Source organism: Ranitomeya variabilis, chromosome 5 (assembly GCF_051348905.1).
Source record: "Ranitomeya variabilis isolate aRanVar5 chromosome 5, aRanVar5.hap1, whole genome shotgun sequence".
Taxonomy (NCBI): domain Eukaryota; kingdom Metazoa; phylum Chordata; class Amphibia; order Anura; family Dendrobatidae; genus Ranitomeya; species Ranitomeya variabilis.
In genome coordinates, this window is record NC_135236.1 from 325,012,474 (window position 1) to 325,040,037 (window position 27,564).

Consider the following 27,564-nt stretch of genomic DNA (forward strand, 5'->3'; position numbering starts at 1 on the left):
ATGTAAAAGAGGAGGTTGGACAGAAATGACATCACAAATCTTTTTGAAGCTAGAGGAGGGAAAGGAGGGAGGGGTTGGGTGTGTTTTGGAGTGGGTGTGGTAGGTTCGTGCTTAGTGGCAGTGCAATGCATCATGGAACTTGTAGTATTAGAGCACAATAACTCAGGAGAAAGGAAGTTGTCGATTAACCTCATGAGAGCTGAATCCAGCACTGAAAATGTGCTGCTACAGCATGATAAAAGGTAATATTGCTAAAATAAAGACAATGGATGTTTTCAGTGGCACATAATAGCAAGATTTATGGAAAAAAAAAAAAGGTTATTGTAGTGGACAACTTATTTAATTTCTTATTACTTATAGATATTATGGAATCTGATGCATGCAATCATTTGAAGGGCCTTATCATGGAGTTTATGATATCTGATAATTCACATTGTATAACAAAAATACATTGCTGTGAAGCTAAAGAGAATTTGTCACTCGAATGATGCTGTACAAACTACGGGCATCATGAATCAGAGGCTGGCTGCTCGATTGCAGAAAGGTATGTTTTTCTCTGAAATGCTCCAGTAAAGTCTGGCTTCTATGTCAGTCAACTTCCCTCTGCAACTTCCCTCTAGTTGATTGGCAGGTTTCTCTTATTGTGTACACACTGGAGATACCTATCAATCAATTGGAGATGGGGCAGGAAGAAGCGACCAACAGCCACACTGGACTAGTCACGTCTCTGTCTATGGTCCATGGCCAGCTCTTCAAAATATTCAATCACTGAACCTACCTGGCTGCAAATGTGCAACAAGGCTCTATTTCATGTGGCCCATTTTCTGAGCAGAATGAATAGAGTAACAGGTTCCCTTTAAATGCTTTAGACAGATGATACCAGAAACTACTCCAGTTGACAAATAATGTAAGTATAGTTTATGAGGTTGATAAAATATCACTAGAACATGCCATCAAATCCTGATCATAAATGGTCCAAACCAGTCTATTAACATATTAACATGTAATATAAGATAAATATACGATTTAATCTCAGGTAAAATAATAATAAAAATAATTTTATTTATATAGCATATAACGTATTTTGCAGCAGGTTCCAATTGAGAGTGGACATATACAGACAATAAAGACAATACAAAGTAACACATAGTTCAGCAGTTAAAGGAGTAGTGAGTGCCCTGCTTCAAAGCTTATAATCTATAAGGAGATGGTGGGACAGAATAGGTCACATGTGCTTGTCTTGGATGGTCCAGCAATCAAGATAAATAGGGCATTTCAAATAAGTTGCATGATCCGGTAATCGGTCACACTCTTCTACGTAAGTCATGCTGATATAGAATATTGGAGCATGTCAATTCAAATAGGAAAAGAGCTAACACACAAGAGCCTAAGTACCATAAACTTTTTATTATTTCAGTACAGATATCATGAAACATAGAAAACAAATCTAACTTCCTAATTTAAGTGAATAACAAGTTGTCTGCATCTGTTAACAAGTTGGTGTAATATTTTACATTTCAGGATTTAGCTACTTATATTCCTTGTAGGCTAGTGTTCAGAAAATTCACAGCACTTTTTAACTTGTGATGTGCTCACAAGAGGGAATTAGATGTGTGACAGGGACAGACAGGGAAGTTGCATAATACCTGATTTGCAGGCTGAAACGTCTAGATGTCAGGGATTTATTTAACAAAGTGTATAAAAGACTGCAGTATTAATAGATGGGACTGTCTACAATTTGCTTTTGTTGTGTCTTATCAAGTGACAATTCTCAATAGCCCTGTGGCTGAGGGAGAGATAAAAGCAGAGATAAAGCTTATTTTGAAGAGAATAGCTTTTATTGAATTTTGACATTTTGCTAATCTGATAAAATTATTGGTGACTTCACTGTTGATATAGGACATTAAATTTAGGCAGAATTAAAGATTATTTTTCAAGAGAAACTGACAAAACAATACATTTCAACTATAGAATCCCAAAAGACAAAGCAGAGGTATAAATTGAATGTCATAAGATGGGGCCCACCACCACCATATATTATTCATAGTGTTTATTTATTCTGCAAAAAGGACCATTGATCCTTCAGGCACCAGATTCTGAGTGTGACTGTTTCCTCTACATTCCTACTGCTACACCCTTAGACAAATGCAAAATATGAATAGACAGGTGTATAAGTATATAATGTGTATATTATTAATACTTTTAGTAATCCTTAAAATAAACTATTATAAATAAGTTATCGATAATTAAATGTATTGGTAATTTTTAGAACCTGTAGAAAAAGTTGTACTAATATGATCACAGGATTTTCTTATGTACCAGGCAAAGGATGGAAGAATTCATTACATTTTTGTTATGGGTTTTTTTCTGCAGTCTCTGCCTGTTTGGAAATATGGATCCTGCAAATGATAAAATCCACGTCACACTCGGCGTTTTTCATGGCCATAGTCTTTGCTTCATTGTGATTCAGAAATGAAAAACAAAATCCTTTATACTAGGTTTTTTTAACACTGAAAATAATGGCATTAGTCAGCTGTCCTTCACATTCCTTCCTTGTCAGAAGATGTCATGGGCTAACAGTTTATACAGAACATTGCAATAGTTTTGTGCCAACTAATTGGTGAAGTTGAAATTCAAATTTAACCCCTTCACCCCCGGAGCTTTTTCCGTTTTTTAGGTTTCGTTTTTTGCTCCCTTCCTTCCCAGAGCCATAACTTTTTTATTTTTCTGTCAATATGGCCATGTGAGGGCTTATTTTTTGCGGGACGAGATGTACTTTTGAACGATACTATTGGTTTTACCATGCCCTGTAACAGAAAACAGGAAAAAAATTCCAAGTGTGATGAAATTGCAAAAAAAGTGCAATCTCACACTTGTTTTTTGTTTGGCTTTTTTGCTAGGTTCACCAAATGCTAAAACTAACCTGCCATTATGATTCTCCAGGTCACTACATTCATAGTTCGTTCATAGACACCTAACATGTCTAGGTTATTTTTTATCTAAGTGGTGAAAAAAATGCCAAAGTTTGCTAAAAAAAAAAAAATTGCGCGATTTTCCGATACCCGTAGCGTCTCCAATTTTTGTGATCTGGGGTCAGTTGAGGGCTTATTTTTTGTGTGCCAAGCTGGCGTTTTTAATGATACCATTTTGGTGTAGATACATTCTTTTGATCGCCCGTTATTGCATTTTAATGCAATGTCGCGATGACCAAAAAAACGTAATTTTGGCGTTTTGATTTTTTTTTCTTGCTACGCCATTTAGCGATCAGGTTAATCCTTTGTTTTTATTGAGAGATCGGGCGATTCTGAACACGGCAATACCAAATATGTGTATGTTTGATTTTTTTTACTGTTTTATTTTGATTGGGGCGAAAGGGGGGTGATTTGAACTTTTATATATTTTTATTTTTTTTATATTTTTAAATACTTTTTTTTAATTTTGGCATGCTTCAATAGCCTCCATAGGAGGCTAGAAGCATGCACAGCTCGATCGCCTCTGCTACATAGAGGTGAAGTACAGATCACCTCTATGTAGCAGACATGCAAGTGTATTTTGAACGCCGACCACAGGGTGGCGCTAAAAGCAATCGTCCATCAACAACCATAGAGGTCTCAAGGAGACCTCTGGTTGTTATGGCAATGCACCGCTGACCCCTGATCATGTGAAGGGGGTCAGCGGTGCGAGCACCACCGGCCGCGCGGCCGGGAGCGCTAGTTAATGCCGCTGTCAGCGCTTGACGGCGGCATTTAACTAGTTAATGGGCGGGGGCAGATCGCGATTCCACTCGCGCTCATTGCGCGCATATGTCAGCTGTACAAAACAGCTGACATGTCGCGGCTTTGAGGTGGGCTCACCGCCGGAGCCCACCTCAAAGCAGGGGATCTGCCAGCTGACGTACTATTCCGTCAGCTGGCAGAAAGGGGTTAAAAAAGTAATAACAATGGAATAAATTATTACCTCAAAAGATTTGTTTTAATGGGGTTTTCCAGAACTATAATATTTTTTTTACTGTGGGTCTAAGAAGTAACAGGCAGGTTCAATTACTAACTAACTGGCTATCCTGCCCAGCGCAGATGCCTACCGGAACAGCGCATGACTGCCAATGTCATGCTGATTAACAACCGGCTCCCCACTGCATAATTGTGGGAAGCTCGCTGTCAATCAACATGATGTCAGCCCAATTGAAAGAGGCGCCCTGAAGAAGAAGAGCTGTTCCATTGACTTGAAATAGCCAAAGCGCCAGAAATAGAGGTCAGTGTCTGCTCTGAGCCGGCGCTGAATAGAAGAGGCAGGTAGTTGCTAACTAGTTAAAAAAAAACAATTTAGTTGTGGACAACTCCTTTAAAATTAAGTAAATGTATGATATTTATTTTGGTGTTTGATGTTCAAATTTATTTCATGTTTTTTTTTACCACACCTTTTATGTATATATGCAAAATCTCTCTCTCTCTATATTGATTTCACTCTCTTTCTCTCTCTCTTTTTAAATATATGTAGCCACATCATTTACATTGTTTTTACATTTTATATATTTCTAAAAAGCTGATTTTGTGTATCTGCACCTTTTCTTTTCCATACTAAAGATTATTCTAACCAGAGGCTGAGAGCTTATAAGTAAAGGTTTTATAAGGTCAATGTATCCATCAGTGGCGTACATAGTAAACTCCTGCAAAATTGTGCATTGATTTTTTTCTCTTGAAACTGCCTGACACAGTGGGGATGTCCTCCTTCCTATTCACTAAGTTAATGATTTAACAGACCAGTCAATAGAATGCTCTGCAGGATATTATTGTCTAAATGGGCTTTCCTAAAAAGTGAGCACATCATATGAGTTATCTATTCATCAAACACTTTTCAAAAAGTATTTTTTAAGAGAAATGAAAAATACAGCCCTCTTTTAATTAAAATACTTAAAATCTATTTAAAAGAACAATTTTATATTATATTTTGATCTTATTCCATAATTACATAATTATTGCAGTGTACTTGTCACTGTAGGTAACTGTTCAGAGTGAGTTGTCATGAGTGTTTACATGAGAAAGAACTCTATTATTAGCCATTATCTAACTTGTATCAACTACCGTATATACTCGAGTATAAGCCAAGATTTTCAGCCCATTTTTTTAGGCTGAAAGTCCCCCTCTCGGCTTATACTAGAGTCATTCCCAGGGGTCAGCAGGGGAGGGGGAGCGGCAGCTGTGTAATAATACTCACCTGCTCCTGGCGCGGGCCCTGGTTCCCCGTCACCGGCAGCTTCTTCCTATACTGAGCGGTCACATGGTACCGCTCATTACAGTAATGAATATGGACCCAACTCCACTCCCATAGGGGTGGAGCCGCATATTGATTACTGTAATGAGCGGTACCATGTGACCACTCAGTACAGGAAGAAGCTGCGGTGTTGGAGAACCAGGGACCGCGCCAGGAGCAGGTGAGTATAATGGGAAGGAGGAGCGCTGCATGATATTCACCTCTCCTCGTTCCGGGCACCACTCTGCCTTCAGCATCTTCTGCAGTGACGCTCAGGTCAGAGGGCGCGATGACGTGGTTAGTGCGCGCCCTCTGCCTGAACGTCCGTGCAGAAGACACTGAAGACGGAGCGGCTCCCACAACGAGGAGAGGTGAATATTGAAAGTGCCGGGGGCCTGAGCGACGAGAGGTGAGTATGTGATTTTTTTTATCGCAGCATATGGGGCAAATATCTCTATGGAGCATCTTATGGGGCCATATTCAATGTTTGTGCAGCACTGTATGGGGCAACTATCTTTATGGAGCATCTTATGGGGCCATATTCAACGTTTATGCAGCACTGTATGGGGCAACTATCTTTATGGAGCATCTTATGGGGCCATATTCAACGTTTGTGCAGCACTGTATAGGGCAACTATCTTTATGGAGCATCTTATGGGGCCATATTCAACGTTTATGCAGCACTGTATGGGGCAACTATCTTTATGGAGCATCTTATGGGGCCATAATCAATGTTTGTACAGCACTATATGTGGCAAATGTGTCTGTATGGAGCATCTTATGGGGCCATAATCAATGTTTGTACAGCACTATATGGGGCAAATGTGTCTGTATGGAGCATCTTATGGGGCCATAATCAACATTTGTGCAGCACTGTATGGGGCAAACATCTTTATGGAGCATCTTATGGGGCCATAATCAACATTTGTGCAGCATTATATTGGGCAAATGTCTCTATGGAGCATCTTATGGGGCCATAATCAACATTTGTGCAGCATTATATGGGGCAAATGTGACTATGGAGCATCTTATGGGGCCATTATTAACCTTTGTGCAGGATTATATGGGGCATATTTTAATATGGTGCATCTTATGGGGCCCATCATAAACTTTATGGAGCATTATATGGGGCGTATTTTGTATGGAGTATCTTATAGGGCTCATCATGAACTGTATAAAGCATTATATGGGGCTCCTGATTCAATATGGATACTTAACCTACTGATGTCTCAATTAATTTTACTTTTATTGGTATCTATTTTTACTTTTGAAATTTAACAGTAGCTGCTGCATTTCCCACCCTAAGCTTATACTCGAGTCATTAAGTTTTCCCAGTTTTTTGTGGCAAAATTAGGGGTCTCGGCTTATACTCGGGTCGGCTTATACTCGACTATATACGGTACGTTTTACCATATTTCCATTATGTATAATTTTCTGTTTTCTCTTAGCTAGTGGGTGGAGACTGGCTACTGTGATGTCTCCCATATATAGTGCACACAGAGATATGGAACCCTGCTCTTTTTTCTCTGTATAAAACACATACAAAAGCAGCATGGAGAACAATATACAGCAGTATTGAGCATTGTATCTGTGAATCTAGCTGTGGGATAAAATAAATTACTTGCTAGAGATTGTTTGGCATGGATCTGTTTCTCTGCCTCTATTGGTGTCTCTATCTACTACTCACTCCTCCCGTTCTCCACAGCATTAAAAGATAATCTGTCACCAGGTTTGCCCCCAAATCTAAGAGAAATGCAGACCCTGATTCCAGTGATGTCACTATTAGGCTGATTTGCTGTATTTTTAATAAAATCACAGTCACAGTTTATCAGTAGGTGATTATCACTTGAACCCTAGTAAAGTTGCTACCATGTAGTTCTCCATATTCATGAGCTCTGTATAACCCCCATTCCAACCAGTAATTGGCAGCTTTTTGCTTACGCATAGTGTAAACAGTAAGCTGTCAATTAGTTTTGTGGGCGGGATTATACAGATGTGAACATTTAGAGAACTGGGAAATCAGCAGATAAAACAGTGATTTTATAAATATGAGAGCAAACAGCACAGTAAGTGACATATTGATGGAATGAGGATCTCTGCATTTATATAATTGTGCTCTCAGATGGTTTAGAAAAAACCTAGCGACAGTTTCCCTTTAATAGATCCTCTAGACTGATACCTAACTATGCAGGCAGTCCATCTTGTTTTGACCAAGACATCTTTGAGCTGTTTTTTTGGAATGGATCATGAATTAAGGAGGAAAGAGGGTGGCTCATAAGTGGAGAAAAAAAGCATTTTTCTCTGGAAAGAAATATTACAAAGCTTCTTACATTAGCTTATATTCCGATTTCTACAAAAAAAATTGAAACCACAATGATTATTTAAGTAAAATGTCAAATAAGTTGTAAACAAATCTGTGTGGAGTCTTATGTGCATTTTGGATATTGGCTTTGAATGTATGTAGATGTAAAGCATTGCTAAATTCTCAATTGATTTTACACATACTCCAGGAGGTACACAGATTTTCTCTTAGTGGTGATTACACTGCACGGGCTTTTATGTAATTTATATAAATTGCAATGTTAAGAACAATTGCTGTTTTTAAGTCTAATATCTGTAAAAAATAACTCTATTTTTTGTTTCTTTCAGCACCTGGCAGAAAAAGCAGAAGAGATACAAGGATCACGTCAATGGAGCGATATTTTGGGGGTATGTTTTACAAATATTTCCATAAAAAGTTATAAAATTTAACTTAATTTTCTGGAATTACCACAAAAGTTTAAGTCAGTATGATGTTTTCTACGCATGGTTTCTCAGTTGCAGAGTGTGACATATTTCCATTTAAGATTATGGTGGATAATTTCATTCTGTAAACTTTTTTGAGGTTTTAAAATAAAGTTCACTACATTTTTTAAACCACAGCACTCTTTATTCCTTAAGAATTTTTTTGTCTTTTTTTTTCTGAAAAATATATTTTTGGACTGATTCATTAAGGTGCTTGCACCAAAATTCTAGCATAAAATGTCTCAATATGTTGCAATATTGTATCAAAACTTTAAAGTGGTGCAAAAATATTCCAAATTTTAACTTTTACACTCCAGTCCAAGTCAAGTATGCCAATATGGGCTCAGCATGGGCTGGCACAGGGTGTGGCTAAACCTGCCTGTCAAATTCATGAAAAGATCATTTACTGTACAGTTGTTCTGAAATGTACAGCAACTAACTGGAGTACACTTCTGGCGGAGGCGCATGTCAGTTAAGAAATTTCCCTAATTCATTTAATGGCATGCGCCTCTTAACGAGTTTGGTGCTTATTGCTCCAGACAGCCCATTCATTAAGACTGGTGTGCACAATGTCTTAATGAACTGATCACTTTATCTTTTTACGCTTCCATTGTTTTCATCCTGGCTTTAGAAGTGTGAGAACTTTTTTTTCCAAAGAGATTGTCATATGTGGATTGCGTTTTTGCTAGATGAAAGGTATCTTTTAATATTAATAATAATCTTTATTTTTATATAGCGCTAACATATTCAGCAGCGCTTTACAGTTTGTACACATTATCATCACTGTCCCCGTTGGGGCTCACAATCTAAATTCCCTATCAGTATGTTTTTGGAATGTGGGAGGAAACCGGAGAACCTGGAGGAAACCCACACAAACACAGGGAAAATATACAAACTCCTTGCAGATGTTGTCCTTTTTAATGGCAATATTGAATTTTTAATATAATTTAATATAGAATTTGATGAAAAAAAACAATGTGAGGCATAATGGGAATAAACAGCAATTGTACAGGATTTACTATGTAGTAAAAGATATGCTGACTTCACACTTTCTTTTTTTAGTCACACAATGGATGGAACAAGGGGTTTGCTTGATTAATATCTGGTACCATACATTGTGATATGACTTCATTACAGTGTTCTTTTATTGAGTCCTTCCTGTGACTTCCACCATGCATACAACGTGGATATCAGGAAAGGGTTTAACTATTGGTGTCATAATAGTCTATCTTTTATAGTTACATAACGTGTGATTTAAAGGTGTGGGATGCATTGAGTTAAATAAGTCTTGTGCTGTTAATGTAGAGCTTTATTTTGAACCACTTTAAGAAATGCAGGCAACAAAGTATTGTATTCAGACCAAACAATATCAAAGCAATAACCATTTCAGTAATCAATATCAGAAAATTTGTTAAAATCGCACAAGACTTTAAATTGATCACTAAATAATTTCATCCCCAAACGAAATTTCATCAAATGTCATCATGGCTCAATAGGTTCCCGTTATTTAGCAGTCCGAGGTTACATCGGTGTGTCGTGCTTTGGGCAGTTTCACGTTATTTTGAATCTCAATCAAAAAAGAACCTCAATCATCTACTGTTTTCAAGTTTTGTACCCCGTGGATCACTTATGTAAACTCATAACAAGTGAATATAAGTTTCTCATACAGAAGAGCATAAATTTAAACAAGGACACATTTGTAATTATATCATGATTAAAAAAAATATTTCCCACAACGGCATTGTTTTAAGTTTCCATTAGTAAATTATACTATTGAGATTAGGTGAAACCTGAGTTCTGTAATTGCATTGGGCCATTGCTAACAGTTTGGAAGAGCTGTATTTTAATACACACTTAAGGAACATTTCTGTTCGAGTTGGGCAAATTTATGAAATTGAATTGTACTTGAATTGTTGTTCAGGTTTTTTTAAACATGTTACATTTATTATGTTCTGGGGTCTCTCAACACCCCAGAGCATAATAACAGACATTCAATTTGTCATGAATATATTAGCTGTGAATTGAGTTTCCCGGTAAAATCTGGCAGATTTGGTGAATTTTAATCTCATTGGCAATTTTAAATTTTAACATGTATGAGCCTAGATCATGAAATTATATTCTGAGAAAGAGAGCCTGCAATCTGATTTATGTAGTTCCCATGTGGTGCCATACAGTGCTGTTATGTGGCATATTTACAAAGCGGTTCATCCCAATCAAGTTCTGTCCATGTAATCCAATAGTGTTCCACAGGTTTTATTTAAAAAAAAAGTAAAACACTGTATAAAGCTACTTACAAAATAGACATAGAGAGGTGCACTAAGAATCAATACAGTTGAACGAGTACTGTAATGCCATGTTACAAGGATCTGCAGAACTATGAAAAGTAAATCATATATAAAAAGATAAAAATTACATTAGTTTCCACATACTCCGTGCTGAAGGTTATTTTTTGTAATATTCATAACAAATTCAACACAAAAAGTTGTGGCAGGTTTCATCTGATGCCCTTTTACAGATATTTTCTCTCCCTGAAGGTCATGCCATGTGCTTCAGGTTTTAAGCCCTTCACGACATGTGCTGTACTAGTACTGCGCATGTCGTGTCTCCCCCTTTGATGTGGGCTCCGGTGGTGAGTCGCGACATGTTAGCTGTTTTGAACAGCTGACATGTGTGTGCAATAGTGGCAGGTGGAATCGCAATCCACCCACCGCTATTAACTAGTTAAATGCCACTGTCAAACTCCGACAGAGGCATTTAACTACCGCTTCTGGCCATCGGGCCGGAAATCTGCACATCGCCGACCCCGTCACATGATCGGGGGTCAACGATGCGTCGGCATAACAACCAGAGGTTTCCTTGAGACCTCTATGGTTGTTAATGCCGGATTGCTATGAGCACCACCCTGTGGTCGGCACTCCTAGCAATGCAGGAATTCAGCTACATAGGACCGATCTGAGCTTCGCTCCTATGTAGCAGAGCCGATCAGGCTATACCAGTTGCTAGCCTCCCATGGAGGCTATTGAAGCATGGCAAAAGCAAAAAAAAATGTTTTAAAAAATATGAAAAAAATATAAAAGTTTAAATCACCCCCCTATCGCCCCATTCAAAATAAAACAATTAAAGAAAAAAATCAAACCTACACATATTTGGTATCGCCACATTCATAATCGCCTGATCTATCAATAAAAAAAAGGATTAACCTGATCGCTAAACGGCGTAGCAAGAAAAAAAATTCAAAATGCCAGAATTACGTTCTTTTGGACGCGGCGACATTGCATTAAAATGCAATAACGGGCGATCAAAAGAACGTATCTGCTCAAAAGTGGTAACATTAAAAACATCAGCTCAGCACGCAAAAAATAAGCCCTCACTTGACCCGAGATCCCCAAAAATGGAAACGCTACAGGTATCGGAAAATTGAGCAATTTTTTTTTTTTTTTAGCAAAGTTTGTATTTTTTTTCCACCACTTAGATAAAAAATAACCTAGACATGTTTGGTGTCTATGAAGTGTGGGATTGCACTTTTTTGCAATTTCACAACACTTGGAATTTTTTTCCCATTTTTAGTAGAAGACATGGTAAAACCAAATGGTGACGTTAAAAAGTACAACTAGTCCTGCAAAAAACAAGCCCTCACATGGCCATATTGACTGAAAAATAAAAAAGTTATGGCTCTGGGAAGGAGGAGAGCGAAAAACGAAACCGCAAAAACAAAAAAGGGCTGCGTATTGAAGAGGTTAAAGAATTTAAAGTATTTACTCAATAAGAAAAATAAACAGAACACCCTCTCGTGAATATAATAGAAAATTAAAATAATGCATCTTATCAATAGTTTTTCAAAATATAGAATTCTGATTTTACAATTTAATATAAAATTGTGTATTCAATATTTAGTAAAGAAGCATGATAATATTTAACCTATTCACCCCCAAGCCTATTTTCACCTACATGACCAGGCCAAATTTTACAATTCTGACCACTGTCACTTTATGTGGTAATAACTCTAGAACGCTTCAATTGATCCCACTTTTTCTAAGACTGTTTTTTCATGACATATTGTACTTCATGATGGTTGTACAATTTCATCAATATTACTTTATAAAAAAAAAATGCAAAAAAATTTGCAAATTTTCAAACTTTTAGGCCATGTTCACACGTTGCGGTTTTTACTGCAGATCCACGGCTTTTTTGATGCTGCGGATCTGCAGCAGTTTCCCATGCGGTTTACAATACCATGTAAACCTATGAAAAAACAAATCCGCAGTGCACATGCTGCGGAAAAAAATGTGCGGAAAAGCAGTGTTGTTTTTTCCGCAGCATGTGTGGATTTGCAGCGTTTCTGCACCCATTGACTTGTATTGAGTCGGGCACTTCTGCAGCAAAACCGCAGATGTAAAAAAAGATCTGCGGTTTAGCTGCAGGTGAAAATGCTGCAGATCAGGAGGGGGGAAGAGTGTGGGCGGAGTGTGGGCAGAGACTGTATGTGCAGGCGGGGTCTGTGTGGGACTGTCGCAGGTCTGTGCGGGCCTCTCGGGGGTCTGTGGGGGCCTGCCGAGGGTCTGTGCAGACCTCTCAGGAGTCTGTGCGGGCCTCTCAGGGGTCTGTGCGGGCCTCTCGGGGGTCTGTGCGGGCCTCTTGGGGGTCTGTGTGGGCCTGCCGGGGGTCTGTGTGGGCTGCCAGGGGTCTTTTTGTGTGTGTGTGTGTGTGCAGGCATCGTCCGATGAGACTATGTGATGACACATTACAGTGTCATTGACACAGTGATTGACACATTAGCCAATGATGGGACAGTAGTAGTCCCATCATCCGGCTAATGTTTTGAATGTAAAAAAAACAAACATAAACATATAACATACAACATACAACAGAACATACAACATGCAACATATAACATACAACATATAACATGTAACAGAACATACAACATATAACATATAACAGAACATATAACACAACATACAACATATAACACATAACGGAACAAAGAACATATAACATACAACATATAACAGTACATGCAACATATAACATATAACATACAACATATAACATATAACAGAACATATAACATACAACATATAACATATAACATATAACAGAACATATAACATATAACATATAACAGAACATATAACACAACATACAACATATAACACATAACGGAACAAAGAACATATAACATACAACATATAACAGTACATACAACATATAACATATAACATACAACATATAACAGTACATACAACATATAACATATAACATACAACATATAACATATAACAGAACATATAACATACAACATATAACATATAGCAGAACATATAACATACAACATACAAAATATAACATATAACAGAACATGTAACATACAACATACAACATATAACAGAACATACAACATACAACATATAACAGTACATACAACATATAATATCATTCGGCTAATGTTTTGAATGTAAGAAAACAAACATAAACATATAACATACAACATACAACAGAACATACAACATGCAACATATAACATATAACATACAACATATAACATGTAACAGAACATACAACATATAACATATAACAGAACATACAACATATAACATATAAAATATAACATACAACATATAACATATAACAGAACATATAACATATAACCTACAACATATAACATATAACAGAACATATAACATTTAACATACAACATATAACATATAACAGAACATATAACATACAACATACAACATATAACACATAACAGAACATACAACATATAACATACAACATATAACAGTACATACAACATATAACATATAACATACAGCATATAACATACAACATATAACATATAACAGAACATATAACTTACAACATACAAAATATAACATATAACAGAACATATAACATACAACATACAAAATACAACATATAACAGAACATACAACATACAACATATAACATATAACATACAACATATAACAGTACATACAACATATAACATCATCCGGCTAATGTTTTGAATGTAAAAAAACAAACATAAACATATAAAATACAACATACAACAGAACATACAACATGCAACATATAACATATAACATACAACATATAACATATAACAGAACATACAACATATAACATAAAATATAACATACAACATATAACATATAACAGAACATATAACATGTAACCTACAACATATAACATATAACAAAACATATAACATACAACATACAACATATAACACATAACAGAACATACAACATATAACATACAACATATTACAGTACATACAACATATAACATATAACAGAACATAAAACATATAACATATAACAGAACATATAACATATAACATACAACATATAACATATAACAGAACATATAACATATAACATATAACAGAACATATAACATACAACATATAACACATAACAGAACAAACAACATATAACTAAAAACATATAACAGTACATACAACATATAACATATAGCAGAAAAATATAACATACAACATATAACATATAGCAGAACATATAACATACAACATACAAAATATAACATATAACAGAACATATAACATACAACATACAACATATAACAGAACATACAACATACAACATATAACAGTACATACAGCATATAACATCATCCGGCTAATGTTTTGAATGTAAGAAAACAAACATAAACATATAACATACAATATACAACAGAACATACAACATGCAACATATAACATATAACATACAACATATAACATGTAACAGAACATACAACATATAACATATAACAGAACATACAACATATAACATATAAAATATAACATACAACATATAACATATAACAGAACATATAACATATAACCTACAACATATAACATATAACAGAACGTATAACATTTAACATACAACATATAACATATAACAGAACATATAACATACAACATACAACATATAACACATAACAGAACATACAACATAAAACATACAACATATAACAGTACATACAACATATAACATAACATACAACATATAACAGAACATATAACATACAACATATAACAGAACATATAACTTACAACATACAAAATATAACATATAACAGAACATATAACATACATCATACAACATACAACATATAACAGAACATATAACATACAACATATAGCATACAACATATAACAGTACATACAACATATAACATCATCCGGCTAATGTTTTGAATGTAAAAAAACAAACATAAACATATAACATACAACATACAACAGAACATACAACATGCAACATATAACATATAACAAACAACATATAACATATAACAGAACATACAACATATAACATAAAATATAACATACAACATATAACATATAACAGAACATATAACATATAACCTACAACATATAACAGAACATATAACATACAACATACAACATATAACACATAACAGAACATACAACATATAACATACAACATATAACAGTACATATAACATACAACATATAACAGTACATACAACATATAACATATAACATATAACAGAACATATAACTTACAACATACAAAATATAACATATAACAGAACATATAACATACAACATACAACATATAACAGAACATACAACATATAACATACAACATATAACAGTACATACAACATATAACATATAACACCTCGACCTGTCGGCTGCCTTTGACACAGTGGACCATTCCCTATTATTACAGACCCTATCATCCCTTGGCATCACAGACTTGGCCCTATCCTGGATCTCCTCATACCTAACAGACCGGACATTCAGCGTCTCCCACTCACACACCACCTCCTCACCTCGCCCCTATCTGTTGGAGTCCCGCAAGGTTCAGTCCTTGGGCCCCTGCTCTTCTCCATTTACATCTTTGGCCTGGGACAGCTCATAGAATCTCATGGCTTTCAGTATCACCTCTATGCTGATGACACACAGATCTACATCTCTGGACCAGATATCACCTCCCTACTAACCAGAATCCCTCAATGTCTGTCCACTATTTCATCCTTCTTCTCCGCTAGATTTCTGAAACTTAACATGGACAAAACAGAATTCATCATCTTTCCCCCATCTCACGTGACCCCCCAACGAACCTAACCATTACAGTAAATGGCTGCCCACTCTCCCCAGTCCCACAAGCTCGCTGCCTCGGGGTAATCCTTGACGCTGATCTCTCCTTCAAACCACATATCCAAGCCCTTTCCACTTCCTGCCGACTTCAACTCAAAAATATTTCACGAATCCGTTCATTCCTCAACCAAGAATCTGCAAAAACCCTAGTCCATGCCCTCATCATCTCTCGCCTTGACTACTGCAACCTCCTGCTCTGTGGCCTCCCCTCGAACACTCTCGCACCCCTCCAATCTATTCTAAACTCTGCTGCCCGACTAATCCACCTGTCCCCCCGCTATTCCCCGGCCTCTCCCCTCTGTCAATCCCTTCACTGGCTCCCCATTGCCCAGAGACTCCAGTAGAAAACCCTAACCGTGACGTACAAAGCCATCCACAACCTGTCTCCTCCATACATCTGTGACCTTGTCTCCCGGTACTTACCTACACGCAACCTCTGATCCTAGCAAGATCTCCTTCTCTACTCCCCTCTTATCTCCTCTTCCCACAATCGTATACAAGATTTCTCTCGCGTATCACCCCTACTCTGGAACCCTCTACCACAACACATCAGACTCTCGCCTACCATCGAAATCTTCAAAAAGAACCTGAAGACCCACCTCTTCTGACAAGCCTACAACCTGCAGTAACCACCGATCGACCAAACTGATGCATGACCAGCTCTATCCTCATCTACTGTATTCTCACCCATCCCTTATAGATTGTGAGCCTTCGCGGGCAGGGTCCTCACTCCTCCTGTACCAGTTATGACTTGTATTGTTTAAGATTATTGTACTTGTTTTTATTATGTATACTCCTCCTCCCATGTAAAGCACCATGGAATAAATGGCACTATAACAATAAATAATAATAATAATAATAACATTCAACATACAACATGTAACATACAATACATACATACAGTACATTCATACATTACATACAATACATAAATACAGACATAAAGTACATATAATATAGAGTACATACTCACCATCACTTGTCACTTTGATCCCCGAAGCCAGTGTCACCTGTAAAAGATATTAAAATAACAAACAAACAATATACTCCCTGATCCGCAGATATCCAATTAAAACGAGTGTCCCACGACGATCTCCCGTGGAGAGCAGCAGCATCAGCTGATGCGACCGCTCTCCAGGGGCTCCAGGAAGGTATCCTTCCGCACTGTATTCCTCCGCCACTGTAAAACATAGTCCCTAGTTTCACTTGTGGCACTGCTGTGTGAGAAAGTTCCCACACAGCATTGCCATAAAGTGAGACCTTGAACTAAGGTAACCTCTTCAGTGATGCACTGCAGGAGCCATTGTTTCCTGTCAGTGTGTCACTGAAGGTCTATAGAGCAGTGACATCACCTGATGTCACTGTTCTATAGGGGAGATTGTCGTGCGACACTCATTATTAATTGGACTGCGGCAGACAGGTAGTATACGGTTAGTTTATTATTTTAAATTTTTTGCAGATGATCGAGTATGGTAAGTATGGTTAAATTAAGAATATTAAAATACTTTTTTCTGGCTGTGTCTTTATTTTTTTTTTAACTCTTTCACTACTATAGGATTATTGTCACTTTACAAGGTGACATTAACCCCTTATTACCCCATATCCCACCACTACTCGAGAGTGGGAAGAGAGGGACTAAGTGCTGGAATTGGCGCATCTCACAGATGCACCATTTCTGGGGCGGCTGGGGACTGGTACTTGTAGCTGGGGGGGCAATATCCATGGCCCCTCTCTAGGCTATGAATATCAGCCTGCAGCTGTCTGCATAGCCTTTATGGCTATAAAATATAGGGGGACCCCACATCATTTTTTTGGGGGGTCCCCCTATTTTAATATTTTGATATTTTAATAGCCAGTAAAGGCTACGCAGACAGCTGCGGGCTGATATTCATAGCCTGGGAGGGGGCCATGGGTATTAACCCCTTCCCAGGCTACAAATATTGGCCCCCGGACATCAGCTTTCCCCCTCTGGCGCAGAAAATTGCTCGGGAGCCTACGCAATTTTTTCTAATTTTTTTTTTAAATTAGACACAGGCCTTGCTATTATATATCTATGGATATATCTATAGATATAACTATGGCTATATCGATCTATAGATATATTTATAGATAGATATATCTGTAGATACATAGATCTATCTATCCATATATCTATCTGGCTACTTTCACACATCAGGTTTTTGCCATCAGGCACAATCCGTCGAGTTTTGAAAAAAATGGATCCGTGTTTTTTTTCTGCTGGATCCGTTATTTTCTCATAGAGTTGTATTAGCGCCGGATTGTGCCTGATGGCCACACGTTTCATCCGTTTTTTAACGGATCCATCAGAAAAGCTGTTTACAGCAGGCAGGCAAATTTTTGAAAAAACGGATCCGTTGTAAATAGTGAAAAACTGATGCAACTGATCCGTTTTTTTTTTTTAAGAGAGAGAGAATGGAAAATGTGCATGATTTCAATGGAAAAAATGCATGAAAAAACAAATTCGGAGACCGGATTCATCATTTCACATCTCCGTTTCATACGTTTTTTGCCGGATCCATTGCCGTGCGTTTTTTCGCAGGACAGAAAAAACTTTCCTCTTTACAATTTCTCCGTCCACCAGAAACAGTTTTTTTTTACAGATCCGGCAAAAAACTGATAAAACATGTGGCCATCAGGTGCAATTCCGCGCTAATACAACTTTATGAGAAAAAAAACGGATCTGGCGGAAAAAAAACAGATCTGTTTTTTTCAAAACTCGACAGATTATGCCTGACGGCAAAAACCTAATGTGTGAAAGTAGCCTAACTATCCATATATCTATTTATATCTATCTGTCTGTCTATCTATCTGTCTGTCTATCTATGTGTGTAATGGAGTGTGTGTTGGACAAATGTAAAAGAGGAGGTTGGACAAGACATGACATCACAAATCTTTTTTTTTTGTTCAATAATACATCTTTATTTAGCTTTCAAAAATGCATACAAAAATGCTTCAAAAACCCTTCATTTGCTTCACAGGACTTAATGGAATGTGAAAGGAAAAATTAACATTTATCTTCTTTTCACAAACATTTTACTTTAGACCCAATTATTTTTATTTTCAGAAGGGTAAGAGGAAAAAATAGACCCCAAAATGTGTGTGCAATATAGTTACATAGTTACATAGTTATTAAGGTTGAAGGAAGACTTTAAGTCCATCTAGTTCAACCCATAGCCTAACATGCCCTAACATGTTGATCCAGGGGAAGGCAAAAAAACCCCATGTGGTAAGAGTAAGCTCCACCATGGGGAAAAAAATTCCTTCCCGACCCCACATACAGCAATCAGACTAGTTCCCTTGATCAACGCCTTATCAAGGAATCTAATATATATACCCTGTAACATTATACTTTTCCAGAAAGGCATCCAGTCCCCTCTTAAATTTAAGTAATGAATCACTCATTACAACATCATACGGCAGAGAGTTCCATAGTCTCACTGCTCTTACTGTAAAGAATCCACGTCTGTTATTATGCTTAAACATTTTTTCCTCCAGGCGTAGAGTATGCCCCCTTGTCCCTGTCACCGGTCTATGATTAAAAAGATCATCAGAAAGGTCTTTGTACTGTCCCCTCATATATTTATACATTAACATAAGATCACCCCTTAGCCTTCGTTTTTCCAAACTAAATAGCCCCAAGTGTAATAACCTATCTTGGTATTACAGACCCCTCCAGTCCTTTAATAACCTTGGTCGCTCTTCTCTGCACCCGCTCCAGTTCAGCTATGTCTTTCTTATACACCGGAGACCAGAACTGTGCACAGTATTCTAAGTGTGGTCACACTAGTGACTTGTATAGAGGTAAAATTATGTTCTCCTCATGAGCATCTATGCCTCTTTTAATGCATCCCATTATTTTATTTGCCTTTGTAGCAGCTGCCTGACACTGGCCACTGAATATGAGTTTGTCATCCACCCATACACCCAGGTCTTTTTCATTGACGGTTTTCCCCAGAGTTTTAGAATTAAGCACATAGTTATACATCTTATTACTTCTACCCAAGTGCATGACCTTATATTTATCCCCATTAAAGCTCATTTGCCATTTATCAGCCCAAGCTTCTAGTTTACATAAATCATCCTGTAATATAAAATTGTCCTCCTCTGTATTGATTACCCTGCAGAGTTTAGTGTCATCTGCAAATATTGAAATTCTACTCTGAATGCCCCCTACAAGGTCATTAATAAATATGTTAAAAAGAAGAGGGCCCAATACTGACCCCTGTGGTACCCCACTACTAACTGTGACCCAGTCCGAGTGTGCCCCATTAATAACCACCCTTTGTTTCCTATCCCTGAGCCAGCTCTCAACCCACTTGCACATATTTTCCCCTAGTCCCATTATTCTCATTTTATGTATCAACCTTTTGTGTGGCACCGTAGCAAAAGCTTTTGAAAAGTCCATATACACTACATCTACTGGGTTCCCTTGGTCCAGTCCGGAACTTACCTCTTCATAGAAGCTGATCAAATTAGTCTGACATGAACGGTCCCTAGTAAACCCGTGCTGATACTGGGTCATGAGGTTATTCCTCTTCAGATACTCCAGTATAGCATCCCTTAGAATGCCCTCCAGGATTTTACCCACAGTAGAAATTAAGCTTACTGGCCTATAATTTCCGAGTTCAGTTTTTGTCCCCTTTTTGAATATTGGCACCACATTTGCTATACGCCAGTCCTGTGGTACAGACCCTGTTGTTATGGACTCTTTAAAGATTAAAAATAATGGTCTATCAATGACTGTACTTAATTCCTGCAGTACTCGGGGGTGTATCCCATCCGGGCCTGGAGATTTGTAAATTTTTGTGATTTTTAGACGCCGCCGTACTTCCTGCTCGGATAAGCAGGTAACATTTAATTGGGAATTTTTATCACTAGTCATATTGGCTGCCATGGGATTTTCTTTTGTAAATACTGATGAAAAAAAGTCATTTAGCATATTGGCTTTTTCCTCATCCTCATCCACCATTTCACCCAGACTATTTTTAAGGGGGCCAACACTATCATTTTTTAGTTTCTTACTATTTATGTAGTTAAAGAATATTTTGGGGTTATTTTTGCTCTCTCTGGCAATGAGTCTCTCTGTCTCAATCTTTGCTGCCTTGATTTGCTTTTTACAGAATTTATTTAATTTTTTGTATTTATTTAATGCCTCCTCACTACCTACTTCCTTTTATTCTCTAAATGCTTTCTTTTTGTCACTTATTGTGCCCCTTACAGCTCTATTTAGCCATATTGGTTTCCTCCTATTTCTAGTATGTTTATTCCCATACGGTATATACTGTGCACAGGTCCTATCCAGGATGCTAATAAACGTCTCCCATTTTCTTTGTGTACTTTTATGTCTCAGGATATCATCCCAGTTAATTGCACCAAGATCCTCTCTCATCCGTTGGAAATTTGCCCTCCTGAAGTTTAGTGTCCTTGTCACCCCTCTACTACACATCTTATTAAAGGAGACATGAAAAGTTATTATTTTGTGATCACTATTCCCCAAGTGACCCCCAACCCTTATATTTGATATGCGGTCTGGCCTGTTGGTTAATATTAGGTCTAGCAGTGCCCCCCTTCTTGTTGGGTCCTGAACCAGTTGTGAAAGGTAATTGTCTCTCATAGTTGTCAAAAACCGATTACCTTTGCTGGAACTGCAGGTTTCTGTTGCCCAATCTATTTCAGGGTAGTTGAAGTCCCCCATAATAATGACTTCTCCTTGAGTCGCAGCTTCATCTATTTGCTTTACGAGGATATTCTCCATTGCTTCCATTATTTTTGGAGATTTATAACAAACCCCTATCAGTAATTTATTATTTTTTCCCCCTTCCCTTATCTCCACCCACAGGGACTCTACATTTTCATTAGATTCACCTATATTATCACGCAGGATGGGTTTTAAGGTCGATTTTACATACAGACACACCCCACCCCCTCGCTTATCTGTACGGTCATTTCTGAAAAGGCTATAGCCCTGCAAGTTAACAGCCCAGTCATGGCTCTCATCCAGCCATGTTTCAGATATCCCCACCATGTCATAATTATGTTCCAACAACATTAGTTCTAATTCATCCATTTTGTTGGCGAGGCTTCTGGCATTAGTATACATGCACTTGATGTTCCTCTCTGTACCTCTATTCTTTCTTAAATTACTAACTGTTCTAACCCCACCCCCCATGCCACCGCCACCCCCAACTTCCTTATTTGTGCCCAGGTCTCTATCTGCACTATCTTCCCCTCCTATAAAATGAATACCCTCCCCCAATCCCTAGTTTAAATACTCCTCCAACCTTCTAGCCATTTTCTCCCCCAGCACAGCTGCACCTTCCCCATTGAGGTGCAGCCCGTCCCTAGCGTAGAGCCTGTAGCCAACTGAGAAGTCAGCCCAGTTCTGCAGGAACCCAAACCCCTCCTTCCTACACCAATTCTTGAGCCACTTATTAACCTCCCTAATCTCCCGTTGCCTCTCTGGCGTGGCACGTGGTACAGGCAGTATTTCGGAAAATACCACGTTGGAGGTCCTTGCTTTCAGCTTGCAGCCTAATTCCCTGAAATCATCTTTAAGGACCTTCCACCTACCACCTATATCTTCTGAGCATGCCGATAACCCATATGTGGAGGGAAGCCACTGTTTCATTCACGCACTGAGGGTAGGACCGTCCCGATCAGAGTCACCTTGTCGACGGTTGAATGCCTTTTATGCCATTTTTGATCAAAAACAGTATTACTAAGAATTTAGATGTTCAAAATATCAATTGACATGTTAGTTTTATTGGATAAAAATGTGTGACTTCCAGTTTTATATTTTTAGTATGTTTCATTAACTGAATTTTTCAATTTTCGTTAAATGTGCCAAAATTAATGATTCAATCATTTGGACCATCACGATGCTAAGTGCCAAGTCTTTTTCTTATTGGATAAAGGGAAACTCGTATATACAGGGAAGTGCAGTACCAGCTATGTTTAATATAAGTATACCAAAGAAGAATCTACATTACACTAATTCCTGTTGCATGTGGTTCAAAACAAAATTGTCTTTAAATACTTTTAATTACATTTTCCCATAGATTAAATGGATGCATGGATGAGATTGATTTTAATTAAAATTTCTTCTCATGGAAAACGCTTCTATTTTAGTCTTTCTGCTGAACTATACTAATTAGGTGACACATAAACCTTTATTTTGTTCTATTCTGCAGTAGAAAATTTAGTAAAATATGTAGGGCAAAAGAAAGAAACATATGTTATTCAATTCTTTGGGGACAGTCACTGAATGCAATAACTTGTGAACAGAATATTTTGAAGGGTGCTTCATAACAACATTGAACTAAATCTGTTTTTTTACAGAATGTTTAAAACTAATTCTAATTCCAAACATGTAAAACTGTACAGAGGCCTGTGAGCTAGAAGCTGTTCTCAAGGTACTTTCTAGGCCCTCACCATCTGTTAAAATAACCAACTAAGCTACTGTGTGACATAATTTTTTAATATTGTTTTGCTTACAAACAGATTAGATGAAGACTGATATATGTGACTAGGGGGTTCTGAGTTGTAGATGATTGAGAGAAAGCCTGAGCCATAGTTTGTTATTTAGAATACCTGCTAGTCACCACCCAAGTCAGTTAATAGTTTGGTTCGAATTGCCGTTTATTAAGGTAGGTTCATACATGGAAATTTTAAATTGATTTCATTCCATTTTTGTTATTATTGAAAAATTGACAGAAAACATCTTTCAGTTATTTTCACCACAAAACAGCCAAGCTCTGTCATCTCCGTTCCACCAGTTCAATAGACATTGAGTGTAGCGACAGGTTTCATGCTAGACTGCCACTCAAGTATTCAAATTTTTTACGAGAAGCTTGGTATAATCAGATGATACTTGTTGGTTGGGGTGCTAGTCATGGGCAGAGCTTAATTATTGAAAGAGCATTGTGGCCTTGAGGACTCCAATATTTAGAAATTATTGTGAAGCTTCTAATACAGGAAATATATATATCTTGGTACCGTGTTAGCCACTGGATGGAAAAATATTTAGAATTGAGAGTCTTCAGTGGTTGATACCTTTTAATGGCTAACTGAAAAGATGGTAACAAATTGTAAGCTTTCAAGACTACTCAGGTCTCTTCATCAGGCATAGACTAAAAGAAATCCTGGAGAATCACATATTTATGCACAACACAGCACAGCAATAGTGCCATAGATAAGACAGGTGACGTGAAGCAGAACCACCATTATAAACAGTTATGTCCATAAATATTGGAGTAGTTCAAAGATAAGGAGTGTGAATGTTTTCTTGTCCTCTGATTGGGGTCTGGTTCTGTTATGATGACCCCACATGGTTGGAGAAGCAAATTCCTTAGTTCCTTAGTTGATGTAGGTCCTAAGGATGAGTAAAAATAATCTAGTCACTAATCTATCTGTGTATAGACACCAAGTTGTATAGATACCATAATGCTTTTATGTGACCATGCTATACTGATATATTTGCACATAAATATATATCATAAAAACATTTCTCATAATTTTCCAGACCTTGGAGAACATTGCTTGACTCTTTTGTGCTTTAAAGAGAAGCCCTGTGTCAGACTGTCCCTTGTTATGCATCATATTAGGGTCTGTCAGTTAATACATTGTGTTCTTAGATTGGAACACTTTTCATTAAACAGGTTGTCTGACACTTGGCTCCCTCACCAATTAGCTGTTTCCAGTGCTGGTGGCTGGACGTGATAGTTGCAGAACTGCACAGCTCCATCAAGTGTATAGTGCCCACAGCCGGGTACTGCACATCTGCCCCTTTTCAAATGAATAGGAGTAGATCTGCTTAACTTTTTGTGGCTGTTATGCAATTGACAGAGCTGTGCTGTTCCACTCTGCAGCTGATAACATCTCTCTGCCACAACACCAAGCTGATAGATGGGGGGTGCCAGTTGTTTCACCCCCAATGATCTGATATTGATCACCAACGTTGAGAATAGGTCATCAATATAAAAGTGGTGGACAATCCCTTTAGTAAAGGTTTAGAGAAGCACCCAGATCAGACTCATTTAATTCAACTAATATCCATAAATTAACTTGTAGATACCAGTTTTGCATGCTACATTGTGGCCATGGCATCATGCATTTTGCTTAAACTTTAAATGATATGATGTGGTTTTCTAATTTTTACAGCAAAGCAGCTCTAAGTACATTGTAGTCTTATCAGATCAGAAAAAAATATATATTTAAAAAAATATTCTAATTTCCTATTACAAGTCTATAGCAGCAAAATGAAAACATTAAATATAGCTAGTTTATGCTTGTGCTACAAAAAGCATCTCCAGCCATTAAATATGACGCTAATAATTTTTCTTTTCAAGGCTCACAAGTACAGGTTTTATTGCACTACAAACATGTGCACATGATTTGATTTGCTTTGCGCCATTAATAGTTTTTAATACATAGTCTTTATCAGAACAAATATATTGTATTTTACACATAGCAATAATTTAACTATACAATTATATAGTGGTAATCTACTCATAATTAGCTTATAAATAATTTCTGGGTGGTTTATAGGAACCGTGACTACCTGGAGAAAAAGATTTATTCTCCCTGAATACTCGCTTCCAGTCATTGGGGATGTGCAGGCGGCTGTAATAATCCCTCCTCCTCCATTAAATGAAGTCAACGAGACCCTCATTTATGTATTTGATGGGATTTTCAAAAATAACAGTAATCAGCCATGGTCACTGGTGTGTAAATGTTGATAATAGAACAGCTCGTTTCAGGGTTTTTTTGTTCAACACTTTCAGTGGGAGAAACATAGTTTGTAAATAAAGAGAAATTTGAGAAAAACAGACCAATTATTTTGGTCAGACTTTGATCATAGATTGAGCAGAGTGTGGTCCAAGTGTCATCAGTTTTTCTCATATGTGGAGAAGCAAAAAAACTTTCTCCATCTTCCTGTTGACAGTCCCTGAAAAGCTATGCTATGGAAATCCTGATCTGTTGGAGACCCGTGAGGACTGGAGTTTGGGAAACACTAGCTTACAAGCTGCAGTGTTGATGTCTTAACTATAGCGCACATGACTATGGTAGCCAATCATTGAGTTAAGTGGTACTGCCATACTCAAGGGCATGAGATGCTGAGCTCAGTGACTGACTTTATTCATCACATATGCTTTAGTGATAATAACATCACTGCACAGCCTGTAAACAATCACTGGGAGCAGCAGAGAAGGGTCGGTAAATAGAGTTCTGTTTGTATTTTAAAAGAAGAACAAGCAGTGAATGGGACCCTTCAGATAGCCAAGCAAAAAAGCACACTAAAGTTCAATTGTCCAGGATTTATTGTGCACATCCTAAAGAAAAAAGTAACTAAAAACAAGCTTACTTAAGCAACAAAACCGAAAATAAATGTTCTCGATGTCAGACTTTGTCACTTACACATAAATCACCACCAAACTTTTCAGGTTCAGTAAAAAATAGTCCTTCACTTTCCTCAGAGAGATCTTCAGACCTCATAGTACCAAACTAAACTTTCGCTCAGTCCAGCAGAATAAGAACACATTGCTTTTTGGTAGTTTGCTTTTATACAATCACCTTTAGTTCCACTGGGGGCTTCTCTGGTAGATAACACATGGTACGGAGTATGGAAGTCACTTTCCCACTCTGGGTCTTCAGTCACTCCAAAAACCTGGACCCAAACGCGAGTTAAATGAACTACTTAGTGACCTATCATCACTGGTGTTAACTTTTCCATGACTTACATCACAGATAAAAAAAACCTCAGTGACCTAAACCTGCCATTCACCATTTTACCTCCTGATTGCTTACAAAGTTAATACGCTATTAAAAAAAATATAAATTAAGCATCTGCAGCGCCCCAGAGTCCTGGTCGTTGCAGTACTGTGGCTCCGCCACTACGGGGAGCTATGGTGCGTCTGATGGCACTGAAGGAGTTCATCTGATCAGGTATCACAGACACCAATACATTTCACAGCTGGGCCTCCGGGGGGAGCTAAGGGTGCTATTCATTAGGCCACTCCCCACCATAGTGGGTAAACTGGGGGTCAGGCAGGAAGTTAGATCAGAAAGCTGACTGGGTTGGAACCAGGCAACACCTTGTGGCAGAGGGTGTTGTGGGGGAAGATACAGTAGGGTCTCTGTCGGGGGTGGGATCCTGACAGAGGCTTGGCAACAAGAAAGAACGTAACGGGACCGTGCCTGCTCCGGGTAGCGGCGGTACCCAAGAAAGGATTAGAAGCGAGATAGATTGTGCTGAGTGAGAAACGAGATCACGCAAAGGAGAAATACCAGTAGGAGTCGTGCTGTAAGACCGAAGCAACATCCTACTGAGGCGCACTACCGGTGGCCGGAACGCCGAGGGAGTATCATAA

At 37.7% G+C, this 27,564-nt stretch overlaps 1 protein-coding gene across 6 annotated transcripts in view; it reads left to right on the forward strand.

Moving 5' to 3' along the window:
- CACNA2D1 (calcium voltage-gated channel auxiliary subunit alpha2delta 1) overlaps positions 1-27,564 on the forward strand; it is a 1,329,605-nt gene that overhangs the window by 447,149 nt on the left and 854,892 nt on the right. For all 6 annotated transcript variants that reach the window (XM_077264669.1, XM_077264672.1, XM_077264671.1 and 3 more), the window contains exon 4: positions 7,900-7,959. In XM_077264669.1, the coding sequence (XP_077120784.1) occupies positions 7,900-7,959 (60 nt within the window). The remainder of the gene's footprint in view (positions 1-7,899; positions 7,960-27,564) is intronic.